A 25,073-nucleotide genomic window follows, 5' to 3' on the forward strand; every position below is an offset into this window, starting at 1 on the left:
TGTGAATACAGCATGCACATAACATTGCCTGCAAGCACCTCCACACCTGGTGTTGTGGAATTGTAGAAAAGTGCGGAGCAAATGTATCAGACTCTACTTCTGTGGTAGGCACATTCTGATGTCCTGGGCGCATTGTTTGTTCATGAAAGTAGAAGGCCTGCACTAGCATATCACCTCCCATGCAAGAAAAGATTTTTTGAGAATCTGCACATAGTTTGGGGGGAAGATATATTGGTTCCTTACCCTGACTTTAGGTAACATCATGGGTAATAACCACTAACTTCCAGGCAGTATTCCAAACTGTAATCACACTGTATTTACCAAAATATGAAGGTGGCATATACCACTGAGTGTAGGATTAAACACAAGTCGAATATTTTATCTCTGTTTTATTGTTTAAAGCACAGATCTAGCTCGAGAGCAGCTGAGTGCTGTACAGAGTGCGGGGAGCCCACATTTGGGCTGCCATCTTTTAACAGTAGCGCACTACTGTGAGGTCTCTGCGTTGGAATTTGTGTCCATTGGAATTAGTCCTTGGTCAGGTGTTGAAAGATTTGCTAAATTGGAGAGTTGTGGGGGCATTTCGAACCGGCACTGGGATTGTGTGCCAGTCGGTGGGTTCATGACAAGAAAAGAACTGTTTGCGGGTCCTCTCTTTGCGGACAAGTTGCGATTCAAGATATGAAATTGTGCCTTCTGTTACTGCTACTACCAAACTCCTATTGATACTCATGGCATTTCTGGAGACTACTCTCTGCCTTTCACCATGGGCATTCCTGATCATACATGCTGCCAGGACCTGGTGACAGTTGATTAATAACTAAATATATAAGTGGTCTGGTTTTCACACAGTGGTTTATAGGAGTCCACAATTTTAGTAGCGGAAAGCGTTTGTTGTCAGTTCACAGTCTGCTTGCTTTCTAGTGACCTTCCTGTCAGGGCCTTCTGTGTTTTCACTGCTTGGGACTGTGTATTACCTGGACCAGACCATTTGCGATCTGCCCAATCAAAATCCCGAGTGTAGGGAGAGGCCCAGGGTTTAAAGAGACAGGCTCTGCCAAGCCAAAGCAAATCATACCAGGGTGTTTATTAACAGAGACTCTTTGATGTAGGCCGACAGGAGAAAGGGGCAGAGTTAGAGTAGGCAGGAGAGAGATGTACCAGTCAATAGAAAGGTCCCACCATCTTGGATTCGCCCATGGTTTCCAAACTTCCTGGTCCCTCATCCCTTTTACCACAGACAAAGCACTGAGGATATGACATCACCAGGCAGAAGACTCTGATACAGCACTCTGAATTGACCCCTTACAGAAAATCTACTGTTAAATATTGTGTATTTAAGAGAGAGAGACCACACTCTTGTTGAATCATCATTGTACTACTAGAGAAGGATTACACTTGGAACTTTGTTTGCGGGTATAGTCTGCTCCAAAGTTCTCTTCCATAGAGGTGAGGATAAAGAACTCCAAGAAAAGGGCACATCTTTTCCCCCAACCATCCCGTAAGGACATTTAGGGTGATCTGCTGGCTGAACAAGTCCTGCTGCAAGCTAAGATGACCGGCACCTAGGAGCGGGCTCACTGAAGGTGGCAGACCTAGAAATGCCCTCTGAAGTCATTCCCAGTATTGAAGTGCAGAACAAAGGACTTACCTTGCCCCTGGAGACCCTGGACTGGGTATCCGAGCAAACCAGAATTCACAAACCAGCTCTGGAACCTTTTTTCCAGCTTTGATCCTTTTTCAAGCAGCCTTGATTGTCACAAGGCTCTTTTTTCAAGCCCTTTGAGCACCTAGAGCTGCCTTTGACATTTGCTGTTTCTCAATCCACTGTCGCGCCACTGACTCTCCCCATCGCCTGCCTGTGCTCCAGCCAACAAAGAACTGCATGGCACTGTTGGACTGCTTCAATACGACTCAACTGATTTGGGACACCTAGTCGACTCGTTGCCTGCCTGTTATTCAAACAATTTAAGACAATCACTGCTATGGGACTGCACTGCATCACTAGACTGTCTCAACACCCCTGATCTGCTGGGGACAACCGACTCCAAAATGCTCGACTTTGATTCAACCCATTGCAAGGCACCTATAAGTCTAGCTCGATGCTTGTACGCCCAAAGGACAATCATTGAAGGGATTTCTTGGGGTTCTGTCCACTTCGCCTGCCTTAAAGGGCCCTACTGACTAGAAAAAACCCTCTCTTAACCCTTTTAAAAGACCCCTTCAGTGGATTTGGTATTGCTGCTGACATTGTTGCAGATGTCTGTCTTCAGAACTAGAGCGCCCCCTTTCATTACATGTCTTCATACTCTGTGCCTTCTCTCACCGGGGTGGGTTACAGTGTTTATGATTAGTGTGTTTGTATTTTAAGTTTCATTCAAGTTTCCAATGTTTCTAGAACCTTGGCTAGACATTCTTTTAATTTTGTGTGAGTCCTATGTTTGCTTGGTCTTCTGAGCAAGAGTTGTGTCCTGTACTCCTGCAGAGCAGTAGTCACTTTGTCACACCCACATTCCGAAACGATGCTCTGACTGTACTTGTTCTCTTCATCGCCTTGCAGGGAATGCTGGCCCTCGTGTTGAGTTGCATCGACCGCTTAAACGTTTACAGCAGCGCCGCACACTTTGCAGAGGTCGCTGGGGAGGAGGCTGGGCCTGCCTGGAAAGAGATTTTGAACCTCTTGTATGAATTACTCGGTAAGTTTATACCAAACACAAAGTGTATAGGGTGGACTGTGTCAGGGGCCTCAGGGCTCCTGAGACAAGATGCTGGATGTCATAGGTTGCAATGTCCGTTGTGTCACTGTGTGTAAAGAAAGCTATAGCGCAATCAGTAAAACGCGCTCTTGTAGAACTGGCACGATGTGCTGTGCTGTATATAGTAAGGGAGGCGCACTGTGTCACAGCTCTTAAGATATATAGGGCCAGATTCATGGAACGTTTTCCTATGGGATTTCACCATTATAAATCACTTCCATGAACCAAGCCCATAATGTCACAATTGTTAATAGGTGATATGTCACAGTTTATATACATTATGTCCCGTTATTTAAAGTGTGCTATATCACTTTTGTAAGATACACTTCACCAGAACGTGTAAGATGCATTGTGTAACAGTTTTAAACTTGTACCGTATCATGGCTTGTAAGTTTCACTGTCAAAGCAAGATGTCTGCCACACATTGACAGGAAAACACAAGGCCTTCATAGCAAGTGCAAATCTCCAAAAGGGAAGATGTTTCCTAAACTGGGTGAAGTTAAGGACAATGAGGGTCATTATGACTCTGCCGGCACGGTAAAAAGGCGCTGCTATTTCCATATACCGGCACTTTACTGGACCGGCAGAGTACAAGTGTGCTGGTGGGGGTAGCCTGATTTACCGCCAGCCAAGAACTGGAGGTAACTCATACCCCCACCAGCATAAAACAGCTGTTATTTCATGCACCGGTATTACCGGTGCCGGGAATACCAGCAAATCGCCCCATGGAGTTCTCTGGGACTCTAGAGAATGTGGATTTACTGGCATTTCCACTGCCCAAAACATGCTGGTAATACCGAGATATCAAGCGGCAGAAACGGTCGGTCCGTTTGCCTGTATTCTGGCGGATTTGCCACCAGGATACAGGCAAACGCAGGATGACCCGCACTGTCTCTTTATCAGTAACTTCCCAGAATGCTCTTTATGTGCTGAACACTCTTTTCCAACATCCAGTCCTCGCGGCAGCAGACACAGGACTGCAACTGAAGATTCAGCTCTCCTGATCCCTACATCAATTCATGCTCATAATAGGATCAAAGTTGATCAATAAGATTCCAGACTTAAATTGCACAAATCAGCAACTTCCTATAGAGGACCCAATACACATTTCACACGCAAACTGAAGGATAACACTTGCACTTCCTTTTTGCCTGAGTGCCTAGCGTGAATATTGCCTAGTTGTCAAAAGGATAGGAAACTAAAATAGATCCAACATTAGTGAATCGAATCTCTAACAAAAAGAACATCTTTCTACAACATTAAGATATGCATTCGCTCTTCATGAATAAAGTCAGAAAGGCTCCCTACGGCGTCTTGTTCAGCGAGTCATCCCGCAAAGGGAAGACAAACTGCCAAGTCAGTGGATTAAACCACAGTGACAGCTTGATTAAGTTTGTATGATGCCCGAAACCTTTTCTTTGTCCCAAAACCGTCACAAAGCCTAATAAGAATGCCTGGAATCTATCCTTAAAGGATACCCACTTCCTCAGGCCGCACACCTGCTCAGACATCGCTTTGCTAGTTGGGTTGGCGATGCAGCTTTTCAGTTGTCATTGAGGGTAATTCCCTGTCTCAGCAAATACAATAACCATCTCCCCTTCAAGGCAATCTTGCATGCACACTTCAGTGTGCCACTTGGCTCACTAAAACTTTACTTAAATGAAACAACCTAAATCCGGCTGTTTATTCAGCCCCATTGCGACTATCACTATTGTGAGCATTCACCCAGAATGCTTTACTTTGGGGTTATTTGTGTTCCAGGTTTGCACCTGAGAGAACTTATTTCATTATTTCAGCTGGTTTGGAAAGGGGTCTGAGCTCTGCACAGCTGATGTCCCTAGCACCTGCTTGATTTGCCTCTGTCTCTTTTATCGCACGGTGGTCTGGCACATCTGTAGGGTGCATTTAGTCAGGAGTGTAGTGGCGACCTGGGTTTGCAGTTATTCTGGGCTCTCGGCCCAATATGCTTTGTGCATGGTGCCAGTGTTTTCACCCAGGAGCCACTGGATGGATATCATGAGGGGTTCATAGACTGAGCCTTGCCAATTAGATGATTGACTTAAGGGTAAACAACGGATTAACCTGCATATTTAGGAGGTTGGCAACGAAAGGCCCACAAGGCCCTCCCCTGAATACGTCCTGCACGCTCCTGGAAAATTAAAGTGCAGGGGCAGGGGGTGCTAATAACCATCACATCAGCATCATCTCAGTAATGGTACCTGTGGCGGTAGTTCCTACACCTGAGGAATTAAGGCTCTTCATGAAACCTTTTTAAATAGATCTATTACATAAACTGTGCTTACTGAAAGCTGTCGTTTTACAGTGAGAAAAGAATGAACAGCACAAAGAATTTTAAGTTTTATCACATGACATCTGTATTAAATGAGCACTTAGTGAAGGGTATGAACTATATACCAAATTGCAAACCATAATATAGGGGAACAGATAAAATTACTGTTAGCTCCCGTTCAAATTTAGGACAGATTTTCACTTTTCCCACAAAGGCTAATTCTAAAAGTAAGGCCCCTCCTGGGGTCGTTAAACAATAACAAAGATAAAGTCTTACTCTGGCACAAAAAAACTCATGCTCACTCCCAGCAGCTGCAGACCACACTTTGGAGTGCTCCGTAAACAAAGTTGAATGGCTTATCAATTCAGTCTTTCCGTCATGCCAGGGGATAGGTCTCCCATCTGATCACCCCGTGATTAATCGGGAGCCAAGCGAGAATGGGGAATCCTCTGTGGCGTGGAATGTGCACCCGGCATCGCTGAGCATCGTGGCTGCTTTGGGTGTCACCCAGCCAAAGATAGGCTACCCCGGCAAAGTTGCACAGTGAATTCTCTGGGGCCCCAAAAGCACTGGGCCCAGCTGGAAGGCTTTGGTTTCTTCTCTGTGTGGCTGCAGAACATCAAGGGCCTCATTATAACCTTTGTGGAATGGGTTAAAGGGCGCCGCTAATGGTGGCGGACCCGTTAAACCCATGCCGCAAGATTACGAGGTTCCCTCGCGAGACCTGATGTGGACGTCTGGTTTTACCAGACATCCATAGCGAGTCCCGCGAGGGAACCAGGGAGCTAACAACGGGCCGGTCGTAATCGGCCCGTTGTTGTTAGCTCCCGCACCCATTCCCATTGAGCCCTGTGGGGGCTCAAATGAGAATGGGGAAGATCCGGGCCCGGGTTCCCTGTAGGAGGAATTACCGGGCTCTCCAAACTCGGAATGGCCCGGTAATTCCCCATTCAGGGAACCCGGACCAAGTTTTGGTGGCAGCCATGCCCTTGTTAAGGGCATGGCTGCCACCAAAGCCATAATGAGGCCCGAAGTCATCTGAGTTGAGGGACCGCGGGTGCAACAGGACATGACACAATTGGAACTAATGCTTAATGAAAACAAAAGCATTACACATCTGTAAACTTGAACCCTTCGTAAGCAAATGCTGTGAACCTGCGGCTCTCCTCATCAAAATCTTGAACCTCTGCCAACTGCCCCGTTCATCCTGTGCTCCAAATTTTAGGGTGCCACCACATGGCTTAGTGGATCACCCTCTCTCTACAGGAGACAACAGTTTCAACCAACTCAATCCATGCAATCTTCGAACAAACATTCATTTATGATAAAGCATACTCCTGCGTCAGTACCTTGTAAATGAGCATGTCAGCAGTTTAATCCACTGCCTCACTGCATTGCCATAAGTGACCGCTACAACTTCTGACCAAACAGACTTATAATGTGCACATTTCTCTACAACAAACATACTTTAAGACGATCATTGTGCTACCTTAACTGGTACCTTATGGCCGTCCAATAATCCTTGGTTAAATATATTCCTGATTTAGAGGCATATTATAGGTCTATTGGCAAGATCTTGACCACCAATTGACTAAGAAAATAGTTATTCTAAAAGAAAAAATGATAGAGATACCTAGGTTAATCATGAGTGCAGGGTGGCGAAGAGTTTGCTAAATTCTGCCTTGAATGACCCATCTACCAGGGACACAGGAAATATTATAAGATTACGCCTTGAATATAAGTCTCACATTAAAATAAAGAAAAAGGAATATAAACTAAGAGCTTGGCAAGCCCTGAAATCTGAAGCACCTCAGAATGATAAGAAAAGGTGTTGGAATATTATAAATAGGGCTTCGGTGCACGAGATACTCAAGAGCCATTGACAGCAATAACTCCTGAAATTTGATCCACTCATTTTGAAAATCTGTACTGCTCCCCTAATGTTGCTAATGATGGCAGAGAATGCACCTGGGGTTCTGGACTCTGTGAGTGACCCACCATTAATACTTTTGGAAAATGAAATCGAAACAGCTCACAACACTCAGGCAAAGCACCAGGACCAGATAAAATACTGGCAGACCTTTTCCAGAATGAACCAAAAATCTAGATCCCATTCCTCACCGCAATAAGTAATTCCTCACACAGAATCCCAGGAAGCTGAAGAATGGCTGTTTTCAAGGCAAAATGTTCATTTGTATGATTTTCATTGATTTTAAGGCTGCATTTGACAGTCTCGATGGAATGATTTTATGGACGGTTTTAGAGTTTTAGGTATACCTGTTTGATTTATGGAAGCTATTAAAATGCTATATAGGGATAATAAAGCAAGGGTTAAATGACGATAAAATGAGAAGTTTACAACTGTCTTTGATGAGGGGTTTAGACAAGATTGTGTTCTGGCACCTCTGTTATTTTTACCATATATTAACCAGCTGGCTTTAAATGCCCAAAATAGGACTGCAATGCTCCATTCATTGAAGGACGGAAAACCAGTATTTTACTATATGCTGATGACATTTGTTCTGGTATCCAAGACCCCAATGGGTATAAATAAACAGTCATTCTGTGTCAAAATTTGGAATCGATGGCACGTGACAGTTAATACTACTAAAACTGTGCTGATGGCCTGCCACATGCATAGGATTTCGAGTGCTGCTTTTAAGCTGATGCCTTTGGTTATCTTGGTATTGGGCTAGCCGCACATGGAAAATTGTGCCAAGACCTTGCGCATAGGCAAGTATGGTGGTGTATCGATCAGGTGCTGGACGAGCATTCTCAACTGGGGATGGAGGAATGACAATTCTTCCAGCTTTGCAGCTATACAATCCCAGGCTACATCAGCGACTTTGAATGGCGCCAGATTGTGGGATCATTCACCATCTGATGTGATAAAGAAGAAAGAAAGATTTTTTTCTAAAGGAATTTCTTCCCCGATGAAAACATGCCCATATTATCCAAACTTGCATGAAGTTAGGCTTACGCCCTCTTTCATACAGAGCACAGTGGAGACCGGTTATTTCTTCTCTGCTAATAAACAACATTGATGTATTATATGAAAGGAGTTCCTTTGGGATATGAAATGCAACAATGTGGGGGTGGAATGGAGGTTGCTGACCCACCTCAAAACGGATTTAAGTAATATTGGTTATGGCCATTGCTAGCCATAGGCGCATTAATAACAAACAACGACATTAGGAGGACGAAGTATGCACATTATTTCAATGTAATCTGGGCAGGCGCCCAGAGTTGAATACATGAATTGTAAAGATAATGTTGAGCCAGTGCTATATTTTAACATAATTGTAGATCCCTGCCAGAGTGTCTGTTTTTACCATATTTATAAAGTATTAGTGGTACCACCTGGCGTTGCACGGGTCTGTAGCCGACATGCACTTGGGGGTCTGCTATAGCCCTGTGTATGTTTAATTGTGTCATACCTTCATATTATCCTCTTTATGTGCACTGTGTGCCATATCCCGTGTCTCATTTGCCTCCATGGCCCATGTGACAAGATCACTGTGGCCTCACCAGAACAGGGACACAGGGGAACACTGGGGAAAAGGGGAAGCCACACACTCCATGAAGTGACCCCTGAAAGAGGCCAACGGGGATCCACCCAAAGGTCCCTTGTACTCCTAAAACTGGACAGAAAGACTAAGAGCAAGTGAGGCTGCTACGGATATCAGGCAAAGACTCCATATTACTAGACTTGGTTTTCATAAAGATTCCTAACTGGCTAATGTACTGTATGGCGAGTTATGAAAACATGCTAAAGGTGGACTGGTATTGTAATAAATATATTCTAACGTAAACGTGAACTAAAGCAGCAACAGGCGCTGTTAGGAGAATAATGGAATCTATTGAAGAGGGTACAGGTGGGCAACAGGAGTGCCTTTCCTGCAGCGATGAACCTGGAGGCAGCCACTTCTATACATCAGCACCTTATCTTACACCCTGATGAAGCTGTCATGTTACACAGTGAAGCACTTGTTGAGGATAAAGTATTTAGCTGCAAAAGAAAACATTGTTGCATCCACGGTTAGTTAGGAAGCACAATGAAAAAGATGAATTCTAATCAATGCTGTGCAGACAGCGAAGCAACTGTGTCATAATTACAACTGATGCTCCTTTTCTTAAAACACGATGCAATCACTAATATGAACTATTCAAACTTATAAAAGAATGTGGTTTCTCCTTCAGAAAATCAACCAAATGTGTAGGTATGAGAGTAACACTCTCAGAATGGTTATACTTATACATAGCAACTAGTGCAATACGAGCAGGAAACCCTGCAAGCGATCATAAAAGGATGGCGCCCGAGATCCAATACCCTTTCCTGACCCTTCCATGATGAACATAGGTCACTCCTGGAGAAGTTGCAGGTTCTAGACTTCTCCCACATCTTGCTCTGGAACAGGAAAGGGATGGGGTTACGTGTAGCTGGATATTTCTATATACAGTACTTCAAATGAATTGGCTTGAGTCTTCTTCCATTGGGGACAAGACCGAGGAGTAAAAAACTCCACTTTTAGAACCAGGTGAAGCCCTAAGCAGTGGTACCTAGCTAAATTCCTGGCAGTGGTGGGTGCCTCTCAGTGCAGCAGAGGAATTGATGTTTAGCCCGGCCTAACAAATTGACCAGTAAATGCTTTAGCTTCTCAGTGGTCCCCACCGTGCCAGCAAGTTGTTCTGTGTATCCTACATGGAGCACTGTAGGAGCACACAGTTCTATGGGACAGCTCTGGGCAGCACCGTGAACCTAGTTTTCATTCTGGAAGAAGGCAGTCACCGGTGATGGGACCTACATGCGTGGTCTCCTATAGTCAGACTTCTTTGACAGCTAACTATGAAAGAGCTAATGACCGAAGAGTACAGACATTTTAAGTAAGTAATATTTCTTGTTGTATACTCGCTTTCAGAGTGTTTACCCCTGAGGTGGACACGCTCAACATTCACCTGCATCTGTGATGGTGTGTGGCACGTGCTGCTAGTTTGACATCTAATTCCATCATGTCCTATGAAAGGGCCCATCCGGGCAATACTTGCCATCAAGTGCTGAATGGTGGAGAGATCTGAATCCTATCCACTAGCGTGAATAGCTCACCCAGAGCGAGCTCTCTTGCCTTCTGTATATGTCCTTTTGCTTTTCATTTTATAAAGGAGTTGCAAGCATCGCAATGCAAAGGACTGAGTCAACTACTCCCGCCAGTCATTGGACAACTTCAGCTCCCTTTAGTTTCCATTGCATGTGTGACACCACCAACAACATATCTCGATAAGCGGGTCTCTTGCTCTGAGGATGTACACAGCATTGATTAACCACTAGAGAGAGCAGAGGGGTGTTATAAAGAAGAAGCAGCACGTGCTGCTCATCACTGAGCTAACACAAGTGGCAAATGAGGAGTAGCACATGGCAGCCTCTGGATACACATGTAGATATCTTGTATTTTTCTATTGTAATGTATACAACGTTTGACGGCAAAGGTGAGCAGATGATCCTACTCGCATCCTACATGTTTGCAGATTACAATGTATAGACTTTCAAAAATGTGTCTGTGTCATCTTGTAGCATACTCATTGTATCTACAATACCAGGTCAATATTTTATAACGAAAATAATTTTACAAGGTTTTTCATGTTCATGATCTTTTACTTGTGGGCCTTTATTCCTGATGATAGTTGCTTTTTCTTTTTGTTGTAGCCATGTAGGTTTTGACAACCACCAACGTGTTATTTTGAGTGTCCTCCCTAGGTTACATCTTAAGCCTGGCATTTAGAACGTTGCCATGCAGAAGACATATATGTTCGCCCGAAATGACATATTAAATCAGTGTAGAACTGCGCTTATGGTGATGCCTGCTGGTTTCTGACTGCTCTTGTCTCTCCCTTCCTGCAGCCGCCCTCATCCGTGGCAACAGAAGTAACTGTGCACAATTTTCCTACAACCTGGATTGGCTGGTCAGCAAGCTGGACAGGCTTGAATCTTCCTCAGGTACGTTGGGACCGGGCAATGCATAAGGTGCGGGCAGTGCCCTATATGCCAGCAGCTGGTCCAGATGTATATATTTGTACTTATTAGATGTTATTTCGAAGAAAGTAGAGAAAAACAGATATGTGCTAGTGCTAGGGTAAGAACATTGCTTTAATGAGTGATATATAACGGGTGATGAAGGGATAAGAGTGGGAACATTTACCAATCATAAGGACTGGAGGACATAACAACATGTTCACGAAGGGTGAAGGCTGTCGGGGCAGCTGGCAGTGGCCCTACCCAACAATATGTCACTATCCCGACAAGTCTCAGCATCTCAAGACACATGGCCACAGCATAATTACTTATTAACAAAAACATAAAATATACATCCAGAAGCTAAAAATGGGCACCTCTCTCTCCCCCTTTCTTTTCCCCTCTCTCTCCCTTTCTCTCTCTCTCTCTCTCTCGCTTTCTCTCTCTACACTCCTTCCCCTTCCTGTTCTTTTCACGCTTAACCTAGCTCCACCCTCCAACTTGTCTCCCAATCTCCCTGTACTCTGCTTCCTGGTCTTACCTCTCTCCTTCCATCTTTCTCTCTTCACACTCCTTCCCCAGTTCTTACTGCTCTCTCTGTCGCTCTATCGTCCCTATCTTGTCTCTGACCCCCAACCCCCTTCTCTCCCCTCTCTACAACTCTCCTTTCTCCCACCACTACACATGCCTCTACTCTACCCTCCTGTTTCCCATTTACCTCACTCTCTCCCACAGTCACACAGTCTTTCTTACAAAACGTCCCCTCCTTCTCTGCTCTCAACACCCCTCTTTATACTCTCAGCGTTCAATTCAGTCTCTCACTCATGCAATTGGTACCAATCTCTCAGAACTTACAAGTTGCCTTCACTCTCTCTATACTCTGGAAGTCCCCTCCACCTCCTTCTCCACCCAGTGTTCCCTCCTCATTGGTCTCTTGTCCACCTCTTCTGCTCCTGACCTCAACTGAAGACCTTTCTCATTCTTCTGCACTTGCTTGCCTTTTATACCCCAGCCTACCCTGTTGTAGCGTTCCTCCCACATTCCATTAACCCTCCATGTCACATGCTCCCTTTGGCCCATCGCTGGCTGAGCTATTCCCCTGAGGGTTGGGACTTCCCCTCGAGGGCTTTAAGAAGGATTAAAGCCCTGGCTCCTTTTTAATCTCCATTTGTGTGATAGCAGCTCTAGCTATTAGCTTTCCCCGTAGTTCGCCTCGTAGCTTTGTTTCCATCTGGGTTTGTGGGGGATTTCTGTGTCTTTCTTGCAGTATTTCTTCACTGGTATTTAGTTTTCTGTTGCTCCACCATTCGCCCCGGATCGGTTTGGGGTGGGTGTGTCAGGTGCTGCCTATCTCATCCTTTTTGGGAAGTGAAAATCCCAGTCCATTGCATTTCTGGATTTGATGCTATTTCTCTAGTTCCGGTGTGGGTTTCCTGCTTGCACCCAGATGCATCCTGGGAGATGTGGTCCTGAGAAAGAGAAAAATGAGAGCTGGCCAGAAAAAAGTCTGAAAGTTATTTTGGCCAGGGCAGTGGTACCAATGTCCGATTACATGTCTTTCCATCAAAACTTTTCTTCCGAGGATTAGTTCCATTGAATCTTTTCCATTGAAAGATGTTTCATTGAATTGCCATGCATAAAGTGTAAAGTGTTTATACATCGAAACCCTTTCATCGAATTGAGTTTCGTTATATAAACACTTTACATTTTTTTGAATGTCAATTTCGCTGAAACATGCATAAAGCAGTGCTGAAATCTATTCAATACAGTTAAAATGTATTTCAGCACTGGACAGCTCCCTCTAACTTGTGTAGTGTCAGCGAATGCACTTGACACTTTTATTTTATTTTTTAATGGGTGGTCCCCCCAATAAAATAAAATAAAGGTCCCCAGTCCTGAAATTGCTCGCTAACACTGCACAAGTCAGAGGGAGCTGTCCAGTGCTGAAATACGTTGTAACTGTATTGAATATATTTCAGCACTGGACAGCTCCCTCTAACTTGTGTAGTGTTTAGTTTTTATTTGGGGGTCCAAACCCCCATTTTCAAAATTGAACCCTTTCCTCAACCCATAGAATTTCCCACCCAAACATCCATACATCTATTTTTAAGGTAGGTTTGAGTTGAAAATTCAATGAAAAAAAAAATCACTGAATATGCATTTAGATGGAAAAGCATTTCAACGAATACATTTAGATGGACAAAGACTCCATTAAACTTTTTTTTGATGAAAAGACGTTATACCCCAATGTTCCTGCACATGTTCAAGCACTATAGGGGATTAAGGACTAGGTTCCCGCTTAATCTTCCCTTCTTTCGACAAGGTCACATCCCCAACTCTGTAAAACCAGTTATTTTGGAAGGATGCACCTACTAAAGAGTGGCTCCAGGTATGTTGGAAGGATGTACCTTCACAAGAGCGGCTTCAGGTTTGTTGGAAGGATACACCTTCTTGAGAGCAGCTCCGGGGGCTTTGTAAGGATGAGCCTTCTTGAGAGCAGCTCCAGGTACATTGGGAAGATGAGTCTTCTCGATAGTGGTTCACTTATGTTGGAAAGATGCACCTTCTCGAGAGCGGCTTCAGGTTTTTTGGAAAGATGCACATTCTCGAGAGCAGCTCCAGGTACATTGAAAGGATGAACCTTCTTGAGAGTGGCTACAGGTATGTTGGAAGCATAAACTTTCCAGAGAGCAGCTCCAGGTGTGTTGGAAAGATGCGCCTTCTCGAGAGCAGCTCCAGGTACATTGGGAAGATGAGCCTTTTTTTCGGAGAGTGGATAATTTATGTTGGAAGGATGCACCTTCTTGAAAGTGGCTCCTGGTACAATGGAGGGATGCACCTTTGTGAGAGTGGAGCCAGGTACAATGGAAGGATACACCGTCTTTGGAGTGGCATCAGCTACAATGGAATGATGCACCTTCTTGAGAGTGGCTCCAGGTACGATGGAAGGATGCACATTGTCGAGAGTAGCTCCTGGTACAATGCAAGGAGGCACCTTCTTGAGAGTGGCTCCAGGTACAATGGAAGGATGCACCTTCTCACGAGTAGCTCCAGGTACAATGCAAGGATGCACCTTCTTGGGAGTGGCCCCAGGTACAATGGAAGGGTGCACCTTCTCGAGAGTAGCTTCAGGTACTATGGAAGGATGCACCTTCTTGAGAGTGGCTCCAGGTACAATGGAAGGATGCACCTTCTTGGAGGTGGCCCCAGGTACAATGGAAGTATGCACCTTCTTGAGAGTGGCTCCAAGTATGTTTGAAGAAGGTGCATTGAAGCCTTCTCGAGATTGGCTCATTTATGTTGGAAGGATGTACTATGTGCCTTCTCGGGAGTGGATCAAATTTTATTGGAAGGATGCACCTTCCCGGGAGTCCCTCCACTTCTATTGGAAGGATGCACCTTCCCGAGAGTCCCTCCACATCTATTGGAAGGATGAGCCTTCTCGAGAGTCCCTCCACTTCTATTGGAAGGATGCTCCTTCTCGAGAGTCCCTCCACTTCTATTGGATGGATGTGCCTTCCCGAGAATTCCTCCGCTTATATTGGAAGGATGCGCTTTCTCGACATTCTCTCCACTTCTACTAGAAGGATGCGCCTTCTCGGGAGTCCCCCTACTTCTATTGGTAGGAAGCGCCTTCTCGAGAGTCCCTCCACTTCTTTTGGAAGGATGCACCTTCTCGAGAGTCCCTCCACTTCTATTGGAAGGATGCGCCTTCTCGAGAGTCCCTCCACTTCTATTGGAAGGATGCACCTTCCCGAGAGTCCCTCCACTTCTATTGGAAGGATGCGCCTTCTCGAGAGTCCCTCCACTTCTATTGGAAGGATGCGCCTTCTCGAGAGTCCCTCCACTTTCCACTTCTATTGGAAAGATGCGCTTTCTCGAGATTTCCTCTTCTTCTATTGGAAGGATGCGCCTTCCCGAGAGTCCCTCCACTTCTATTGGAAGGATGCGCCTTCTCGAGAGTCCCTCCACTTCCCACTTCTATTGGAAAGATGCGCTTTCTCGAGATTTCCTCTTCTTCTATTGGAAGGATGCGCCTTCTCGAGAGTCCCTCCACTTCTATTGGAAGGATGCGCCTTCTCGAGAGTCCCTCCCCTTCTATTGGAAGGATGCGCCTTCCCGAGAGTCCCTCCACTTCTATTGGAAGGATGCGCCTTCTCGAGAGTCCCTCCACTTCTATTGGAAGGATGCGCCTTCTCGAGAGTCCCTCCACTTCTATTGGAAGGATGCGCCTTCTCGAGAGTCCCTCCACTTCCCACTTCTATTGGAAAGATGTGCTTTCTCGAGATTTCCTCTACTTCTATTGGAAGGATGTGCCTTCTCGAGAGTCCCTCCACTTCTACTGGAAAGATGCGCCTTCTCGACTTCTATTGGAAGGATGCGTACTGTGTTGACTGCTCTAACATGCACACTGACATGATCCTGGTCGGTGATAAGGGTAGCTTTCCGTGTAGCTTTTTCATGTCACTGTGGTTATTATTCTGCTCATTCTGTTGCCCCTTAATTGAGGATGTTCTAACCTAATAGCAAAGGTTTCCGACTGCTCTTTTCTCACAGACCTTCATTGTTATGATGATTAGGAGCTCTGTTCCTCAGTACATCTGCTGTTCAATGATGGGACCCGTTTGCTGCCATTAGTTATCTTCACAATCTCGCTAAGCTTTGTGCACCTGAGCTCTTCTTTTGTTTATTATTGTTATCACCTTCTATAGCGCTAGAAATTGATCACAGATATTAAACCTGGGTTCTCACGGTTATTGGGGAAGTAGAACATGCTTTGCTTTCATTCCGTGCAGAACCCTAACGTCATTTTCTGATATTTTCAAGGCTTTAGGAAGGATATTCCATAGTACACACCCCTACTAGATTTCATTTTGAAGCAGATACCAAACCTCATTTCTGTTTCCTGTGTTCAGAAACGAAGGAATGTGACATTCTTTCGGGTCATGTGATACTTGCATACAGCCCGGATGTTGCTATTGGTTGCCAACGTAGCCTATGAACACTGGGTATTTTGTGAGCACCTTGTGAAATGTGGGCACACCTAGGAGCCGGACGTGAAAGGAGTAGTTTATGTTAAAGCGCAAAACGCACAGCTGTAATCTCAAAGCATTGAGAGACCATTTGGTATTGAGATCGCTACTCTCACTGGGTTTCGGGACCACCATACTCTGGCACACAGCATACATTGAAATCATATTACCAGAATAATCACAGCAGAAAGACTCAGTCCTAAGGCTGTCCAGTACTATTAGGCTACAGGCGAAGCTACCTGTGGAGTTGTGTGAGGTTAGGTTTGTGGCTAGCGTTGGTTGTTTGAGGGTTTGAAGTTAAGCGTGGGACGAGTAAGAACCATATTGTGTAGCAGTCTCTGGTCTTGGGAGCCGTTTGATGGTGATGTGTTTAGGTTACCAGCTCTGCAAAAGGGGTCATAAGCCAAAGCCGTCTCCAAACATCTGAATTACAGCGTTAGATAAAAGGCATATCTTGAAGATGGGGGACAGGCCTCTTTTATATCCTCCATCATCCCCTCAGCCGCTGTGATGGCATAAACGCAAACCACAGGTAAATGTACATTTCTAGTATTTTACATTGGGCCTAACACTGGGTCTGGAGGTAAGTGGTGTTGATGATTTGTCCTGGATGACACAATATGGTTAGAAACCCAGTCCCCTAGTTTTGCGACAATTCCTTTGTCACAAGAGTTGTTTTTTAAATGAGTTATGGTGCCTGAGTGGTTTGCCAGTGGACTAATATCATCTTTTCTGTCCCGGGGGTGGTGGAGACTTTCATTGCGCCTAGTCTGAATCACACGGCAGTGGTAGTCAGCTCCAGGGATGTCTCCCAGACTGCACCATTCTGCACAAAGCTGCTGAGGGAATACATGGGCTGATTCCATGACGCCGAGTCCTTCACGCCTTTATTGAGAGCCCTGTGCAGAGTTTGGTGACCCAGAAGCAGAGCGGCCATGGCACCACCCCCTCGGGCTCATCATGGTTGGCGGGTCATGGAGTCAGAGTGATTGCTTCTCGTCTCTGGGTTGAAGAAATGTCACATCTGTGTTGGCCTCCCCCAGCCTGTGCTTGGACATTGTGTATTTTTCTTATATATATATATACATATATAGTTCATAGATTGGTTTTGTAAGCAGCATTAGCTTTGCACTTGACTACACATAAACATGATGAAACACAACAGACGAGGCTGCAATGATTACCTTGCTTTGAAAATGACTAGCACTGTTCCCTAGACCCGAACAGATTGCTCTGTAGGTGATGTGCTCTGGAGGTGAAGGAAGGATCGGGGTTAGGCCAGCGAGGCGTGCTCGAGTTCACACATTGTTTGACTACATGCCCGAGGGTGAGATTTTGATACACAATGGACAACATTTTGAATGCATTTTGAAAAATGCAGTCAAACTTCTACAAGCGTTTGAATGCACTCAGTATGAGCTTAGGACATGGGTCAGTAGGAGAGTGTTCACAGAATTAACACTATGGGGGCTGAGGAGTATTATTAGAAATCATGCTTTCACTGAAAGGAGCGGAGCGCTTTGGCGTAAGGCGCTTTATAAATCAATAAAAATACAAATAAATACATAGACGAGACAGCTATCAAAAGCAGCGGAGACAAAAATAATAAGAGATGTCAATAGGCCTACATAGGATGCACATAGAAATGAACATGGGAGCCATAGTTCACAGTCCTTCATTGATATAAGTGGGTTAAGAAAATGATGAAATAAATCAAGAACCAAGTCTTTCACACTAGGTGTGACATCACCTAACCTCGGGTTGCAGGTTTCCTGGGGCTCTGAAACCCTTTCTTCTGACCTTGTTCCTTAAGCATGAACCGTCTCACTATCAGTTGTACAGTCTTTTGAACCAGCTTAGTGTTGCAGCAGTATCTCTGCCTGGGTGAGTGTGGTCCAGGGTTCGTAATCCATTTGCTGCTCGTTCTTTGGCCTGGAGATGCCTTTCTTTTCTGGACTCTGCGGTCCCCTCCCCACCAAACTTACTCTACCTCCTCTATCCTCCCTGCTGAAAGTCTTGTTTATCGTCATACCTGCTGAACTTGATTTAAGCCTACCCGACCTGACTGCACCATCCTGATCTATTCATCTAAGGGTTTTCCCTCCTTCTCCCACAACTGTTAGCACTAACACTCTGTCCACTTCCTCCTCCTGTTCTGACACCACGCCTCCTCTGATGGTACGACCACCACCACCTCCACTGCCTTCTCCCCCTCTCACCTCCAGCACCTCCTATCACTTCTTCTGTCACACTAAAATTCCATCTTACTGCTTACTACAACCTTCTCTAACAACCCAAACGGTCTTAATGGAGCTGGGTGTTTTTATAGTGTGCTTCTCCAGCATTGGATCTTTCATAGATTTACATGTTATATATTCCCCTTCGTCAGACTGGGAATCCTTGGTAATTTAAAAATAATGCATAATATACAATATTCCCAGAAGGAAAGCAATAAAGATTGCCCATTATGCCTGACAAGGCACTCACTTATGTAGTCCCTCCACCTCACTTTGGTCCTTTATGACCCCAACCAATGAGGTAGCAGACTAGAGGAATCCTCATTAATGTTCTGAATTTACAAGTTGTTTCCATCCTTTTTATTTAATTGAAACGTTTTCTGAAAAGGGTTCTTCTGCTCAACACAACCTGTGTTTGCCCAGGCATCCCATATTTTGTCTGGAATCCCCGAGAGAAAGCTCTGTACAAGGTCCCTCATGGCCATGGCAGACTCAGACACTGACGGTACAGGTTCAATTTTTCAGACAAGGAGTCTGTCAAAACAGCCCTTGTCACATCTCACAGGGCACCTGAGAAGCATACTTCTGAAAGGAGAGCTTCCTCAGTGGAAAGAGGATCTTCACCTCCTATAAAATCTCGGAAGAAGAGTAGCAAGGAATCAGAAGTCAGCTCCCAGGCACTCAGGGAACAAAAAGCTTGTCACCTGGAGGTAAAAGTTACGAAATAAAAAAGGTAACAAACCCTTTTCTACAACCCCGTCCACTCACTCTCGTCCACGGAGAGGCGACAACCAGAACTTCCCTTGATCTGCCCATGATTAAAATACTGTACATGTCTCTCAAGGCCCTGTCTATGGGACATTCATACACAAAGCACGCGATGACCATCCACGCCTAAGTCGTCCATGGGGGAATGCTCATCATCGTCCAAGATATCTTTGTCCACGGGGAAAACCCTGTCCATGACAAATTTATCGTCTACGACTAAAGGTTCCTCATTGATGGCCGTATCAAAACACTGCTCGTCCACGACTACTCACTTGTCCATGACTATCCACTTGTCCATAACTACCCACTCATCCGTGACTACTTCCACAGCAGATAAGCCGTCAACTGAAAACATCTTGTTGAGGAAAGAAATCTTCATCGGACGACCGTTTGTCCATGGAAGCTATCCCGCCAACGGGGAATATTGAAATACCACCTCCACCAACAACCAAGGGTCATTTTCATACCCTGGCGATACCTGCCGCATCAGGGCCCATCATCAGCCTGTCTCCCATCAAAGAGTTGGTAGAATTGCCTGCCATGATCCTCCAGGAGGAATCTGCGGATGTTGAGGACCAATCGGGGGTACCACGCTCACTACCCCAGGAACACAGTCCACCTTGGCACTCATCTGCAGAGGACACCTCTGACCATTACCATCCAGCACTGATGCAGTGCATTAAGAACATTATGGACGAGTTTCAACATGAGAGGGCCATGGACTGCCTACTTCAGAACAAAAAGGACCTTCCAAAAGGCAAAAGAGTGTCTCTCCTTCAGGAGACAGCATCTCACCCAGAAGCATGTCTCCTTGTCAAAGACGTAGCATCTCGACCGGAAACATATTGCCAGGGTGAAGACAATCTCCTCCACTGCGTTCTTTGTCTTGGGGCACCAGAGCCCTATCCACTATGTCCTTATCTGATTGGCAGGATGACCCTCATAGACAGTATCCCGTGGATGACCCATATGGAGATTTCTCCTATCTGGACGCTTAAGATGATGAAACTGAGGAAGGGTAACTCCCTCAAGATTCAACCACACAACATGCAGATGAATGGGATGAATTCATCATCGAGAAGGCTCCTCACCAACAGATGATGTGGCCTCTTTTCACACCGTCATAGATAAAGCGGCTGACTTGTTCAACCTACAGGTATCCTGTGAGGAGAAAAAAATCAGTATTTGGTGAACACAGGGACAAGCGTAGGAGGACAGTTACAACCATCTCAATCTTGAACACTATATGGAAAGCTAATGTGAAGATACGTGTGAACCCACTATCCACTTCCTCCATAGCCGCTCATCATGAGAAGAAGTACAAGGCTCCTGACAGTGGGACATCCCAAGCCAGACTCTGACGTCACAGTAACAGCAAGATAAAAGCAGACGAATCCTGCATCACTGCTAAGTACTCCTCCAGACAAGGAGAGCAGAAAGCTGGGGGCAATTGGTAGGAAGGTTTTGGCGGCAGCGTCTCTGTTAATAAGAGCGGTGAAAGCTCTAGCAATATCGGCACGATACGACAGAGAACTTTGGCAAAAGGTGTCCAAGTTCGCAAAACACCTCGCTCCGGAGTTTCAAGAGGAAGCAAAGTCAATCATATCAGACTGAAAAGCTGCTTCAGACCACATGATTGATATGGGGGCAGATGTGGCTGAGTCCGGTTTCAGGCAGATGGCCCATGGCACCGTTCTAAGAAGGCAAGCATGGATGAAAGTGACAAATTTCAGGCCGGAGGTCAAAGCCCAAATTCTCGATATGCCCTTCGATGGACAGGAGCTGTTTGACAAAAGGTGGATGACCATCTCAAAGGAATAAAGACTGACACAGACACGGCAAGAACCATTAGCTCTCCAAAGGATAAATATAAGGATTTGCACCCTTTTCAAACCTTTCTGCTTGCAACTTTCGAAATACTGAGGTTACAACAGAACATACACCTCACAGAGGTCCTCCTCCTCATCGTTCCCATCAGAAAACAGGTACCAGCAATCGTCTACTAGGTACAACACACAGAGAGCCAAACAAGGGCCCGATCCAAACAAAATTGACAAGGAAGCACCTGTGGGAGGAAGGATCAACCAACATCTTCACCACCGGCTGAGCATTACATCAGACAAATGGCGCTTCAGGTCATACGAAACAGCCACACCATCAAATGTGTGACCCGTCCTCCAACATCACCCCCACACCTGCTAAAGGACCACCACTTGACGCAACTCAAGTGGGAGATAAACGAAATGCGGCCACAGAGGTTGTACCAACAGGCCAGAAGGGGAAGGGATTTTATTCTCGCTTTTTCTTAGTCAGATTGAAAAACGGACAGTGGCGCCCAATGTTAGACCTACGGGCTTTAAACAAATTTGTGAAACACATAAAATTCAAGATGATCTCACTCCAGCAGGTCTTACCGTGGCTGAACAAAGACGGGCTTTGAACAAGTTTATGAAACTCATCAAATTCAAGATGGCTTCACTTCAGCAGGTCTTATGTGGCCGAACAAAGACGACTTTCTGCCTACACTCGATTTGGAGGATGCATATTTTCATGTGCCCATACATCCAGCACACTGATGCTACCTCAGGTTCGCAGTGGGAGACATGCACTTCCAGTTCTGAGCATTCCTGTTCGGATTTAAGTAAGCCCCAAGAGGTTTTACCAAGTGTCTCGCTCCAGTGACGGCACACCTTAGGCGGTGCAGAATAGATGTACTCCCATACCTAGATGAATGGCTGATAAAGGCAAAGTAAAGGAAACAGACAGCCAGGGCCGCCAAGCAAACGTAAGTACCACTGAAAAGGTTAGGTTTCTTCATCAATGGGACCTAGTCAGCGCTCTCACCAGCGCAAACCGCTCTCTTCTTCGGAGCAGAACTAGACACTTGCATTCCCCGGGTATGGATAGAATAGCAGCAATGTTGCAGCAAGTCAGCTGGTTTCTCAGTGAAGTCTCCTCAACAGTACATCAATTCAAATCCGTCATGGGCATGATGTCCTCTTGCTAATTCTCAACTGCAGATTGAGAATGAGGCCAATCCAGGAGGCGCTAGACCAGCAATGGACTCAAACTGCAGGTTCATGGGATGATCTCGTTCTTCTCTCACCTGCCTTTCACGTGGTGCTGAAGTGGTGGAACGAGTAGCAAGGGGCTGCAGACAAGAGGCACGTAGTCAGAACAAGAAACGCTACTCCACATCAATGTGCTGGAGCTGAGAGCCTTCCGGTGGGCACTGAAATCCTTCCAACCGGTCCTAACAGGGCTAGTGGTCACCATTCAGATGGACAATACGACCTCCAAGCACTACACCAACAAACAAGGGGGTACAAGATTGATGATGATTCTTTCTGCAGAAGCGCAGAAGCACTGGCAGTGAGCCCACAAGCACAAGGTACACATCAGGGCAAAGCATCTCCGGGGAAGGGCAATGTCCTAGCGGACATGTCAAGCAGGGATTTCTCTTCCTCCCATGAATGGGAGCTCAACGATGGTGAGAACAATCGAATCTTTCACAGATGCGGTCACTCTCAGATTGACCTGTTTGCATCCCTCGGCAATGCAAAATGTCTTCGCATTGTCTCCAGGTATACGGAGAAGAACTCACAGGGGGATGCATTCTCCCTAAAATAGATGGGACAGTTCCTCTACACATTCCCTCCGATTCCACTGCTCGCCCAGGTACTGAGGAGGGTGAAAGTACAGCTGTATAGATGTAGCCAGGGCTCTCTAGCAGTCACCCCAATTATCAGCAGAGAACACTTGGGCCCATCAAAGAGACCCAGCCACAAGACTGGAAGACTCAACCATGGGGCAAAGTTACTGTCCTATAATAGCAAACAAAATACCAGGGATCACACCAGAAAAACAAGTATCCTCTGGAGCTCTCCTCTTCTAAGCATCTGTTGCCTGGTTTTATCCCATTGTGATGTCACAAATCAAGGTTCCATCACAGAAACCTATCAGATATTCACATTGGTCAGTTTGGGTGAGTTACATATAGGAAGCTATAAGGGTTAGTTCTACCACTGGATAGCCATATCTAGTGGCTCCTCCTAGGACCACCTCTACTAGTATTAACCTATGTTGCAGGGTCGCAGAGAGAGCATTGGCCCTTGCAACAACTGATATCGCTACGTGAAAGGTGAATCTGGATTGGGCAGAATGTGTCCTCCCATCCCTGGAACCCTGTACGGTTACCAGACTGAGTACCTTTTCAAGGCACTGGGAATGAACATGGAGGTGCCTAGTGTCCTCTAATGTTGCCATCTCTGATCACCTAAACCTGGGAGAGTGCATTCAGTTAGCGGTTTGTGGGCAACACTTGTAACTTTTCCCCTCTGGTTTGATGGGAATATTTCTCTTTGTCTACCTGAATTGAATGGGCATTGTATTGTTTGGCTCGGTCACTTGTGTTGAGACCACAAAATTAAGCTGTCCTGCCTGTAATTATGAGGGTTTAGCCTGATTTTCTGCAGGTGGCTCATTGTCAACTGGAACTTTTTTGTCTCCACTTGTCCTTGACTGGGTGCCATATTTTCACACACCTCTGGCTGCAGTGATTATGTCCACCTTTCCATGTACCCAAGCCTGTCTCTCCTTTACCATTAATTTCAGAGGCCTATAACTTCCATATCATTCCGTATGGCTTCTCCATGTTAGTAGCAGCATGGGCTCGGGACGTTTGGTACCTGACAATACTACAACTGACACAGGATCTGCACGTTCCACTCAGCGATCACCAGTTCTTGCTAATCCAGCACGAGGGGGAAGTTCTTCATCACGACCCAGCAGCTCTCTGACACAGGGCCTGGTTCCTGAATAGCAAAAACACTCCAATCTAACACTTCCCCATGAATGCTTGGACATAATCTGTGCATCCATGGCACAATCCAGTTGCATAACCTACGCCAGAAAATGGAAGCGCTTCACCACATGGTGTAGAGCATCACCGCTTGATCCGCTGTCTATCTCCATAGGCCAGCTGCTGCCCTACCTGTTGCATTTGGTCAAGGAGGGATTGTCGATGATCTCCATGAAAGTGCATCTCTCAGCCATCTCATCCTATTCTAGCGGTCCACAACATGTGTCTTTTGTCACTAACCCAGCAGTTAAGACATTTCTCAAGGGGCTATTACTTACCTTCCCACTGTTACCCACCCTGGTTCCCAGTAGGAGCCTGAACACGGTTGTATCGGCACTGATGATGACACCCTAGGAGCCAATTCAGAGGTGTGATTTGCAATTCCTCTCTTGGAAGGTCCCATTTTTGGTAGCCATAGCTTCTACAAAACGCATCAGCAAACTCCAAGCCCTTTCTGCAGAACCCCCTTTCACAGTCTTCCTGAGGGACTTAGGCCACACACCAAGTTCATTCCTAAGGTGGTATCAGAAATGACCTTGCTACCGGTAGCACATAGTTCTTCCAACTTTTTCGGCAAGCACTCCTCAAGCACCGAACGCGCTCCTCACGCTTTAGACCTCTCAAAGGTCCTAAAATTCTGCCTACAATGCACCAGCAATTTTCATACTTCCTCCAGACTCGTTGTTTCCTCCTTGGGGCGCGCCAAGGGGGACAGCATTTCGAAACAGGGCCAGTAGCAATAAAGGGCATTTGCAGGGTGGCGTCCTCGAGCATGCTCCACACGTTCGTTCGCCAAACGCTACTGTCTGGAGGAAGATGTCAGTAAGGAGTCAGCAGTTGGACAAACAGTGCTGGTCACCTGTTTACTTAAGGTAGGAGCAGCCATTGATTGTCCCTCCTTCCTTTCAGTTTCAATCATGCAATGGTTGTATGTACTCTTTAGTGTATGGTGTTTGACCTATGTGTGTTTCAGTAAGTAAGGGGCATGTTTCCACTGCTTGGTATTCTATTCAAGTATGTGAATCTATGCAAGATCCAATGTTGGAGAAGTCTTTGTTACTTACCTGTAACTGGAATTACCACCAAACTTGTGATAAGGCCTATTGTCGTTTGATATCTTG

General features: G+C 45.7%; 1 protein-coding gene across 7 annotated transcripts in view; it reads left to right on the forward strand.

The window, feature by feature from the left end:
- Positions 1-25,073, forward strand: part of RYR3 (ryanodine receptor 3) — a 1,751,462-nt gene that overhangs the window by 672,799 nt on the left and 1,053,590 nt on the right. For all 7 annotated transcript variants that reach the window (XM_069638568.1, XM_069638566.1, XM_069638573.1 and 4 more), the window contains 2 exons: positions 2,561-2,696; positions 10,943-11,038. In XM_069638568.1, coding sequence (XP_069494669.1) covers positions 2,561-2,696; positions 10,943-11,038 — 232 coding nt within the window. The remainder of the gene's footprint in view (positions 1-2,560; positions 2,697-10,942; positions 11,039-25,073) is intronic.

The sequence above is a fragment of the Ambystoma mexicanum genome, chromosome 14 (genome assembly GCF_040938575.1).
Source record: "Ambystoma mexicanum isolate Mex_15411 chromosome 14, UKY_AmexF1_1, whole genome shotgun sequence".
NCBI classification, from domain to species: Eukaryota; Metazoa; Chordata; class Amphibia; order Caudata; family Ambystomatidae; genus Ambystoma; species Ambystoma mexicanum.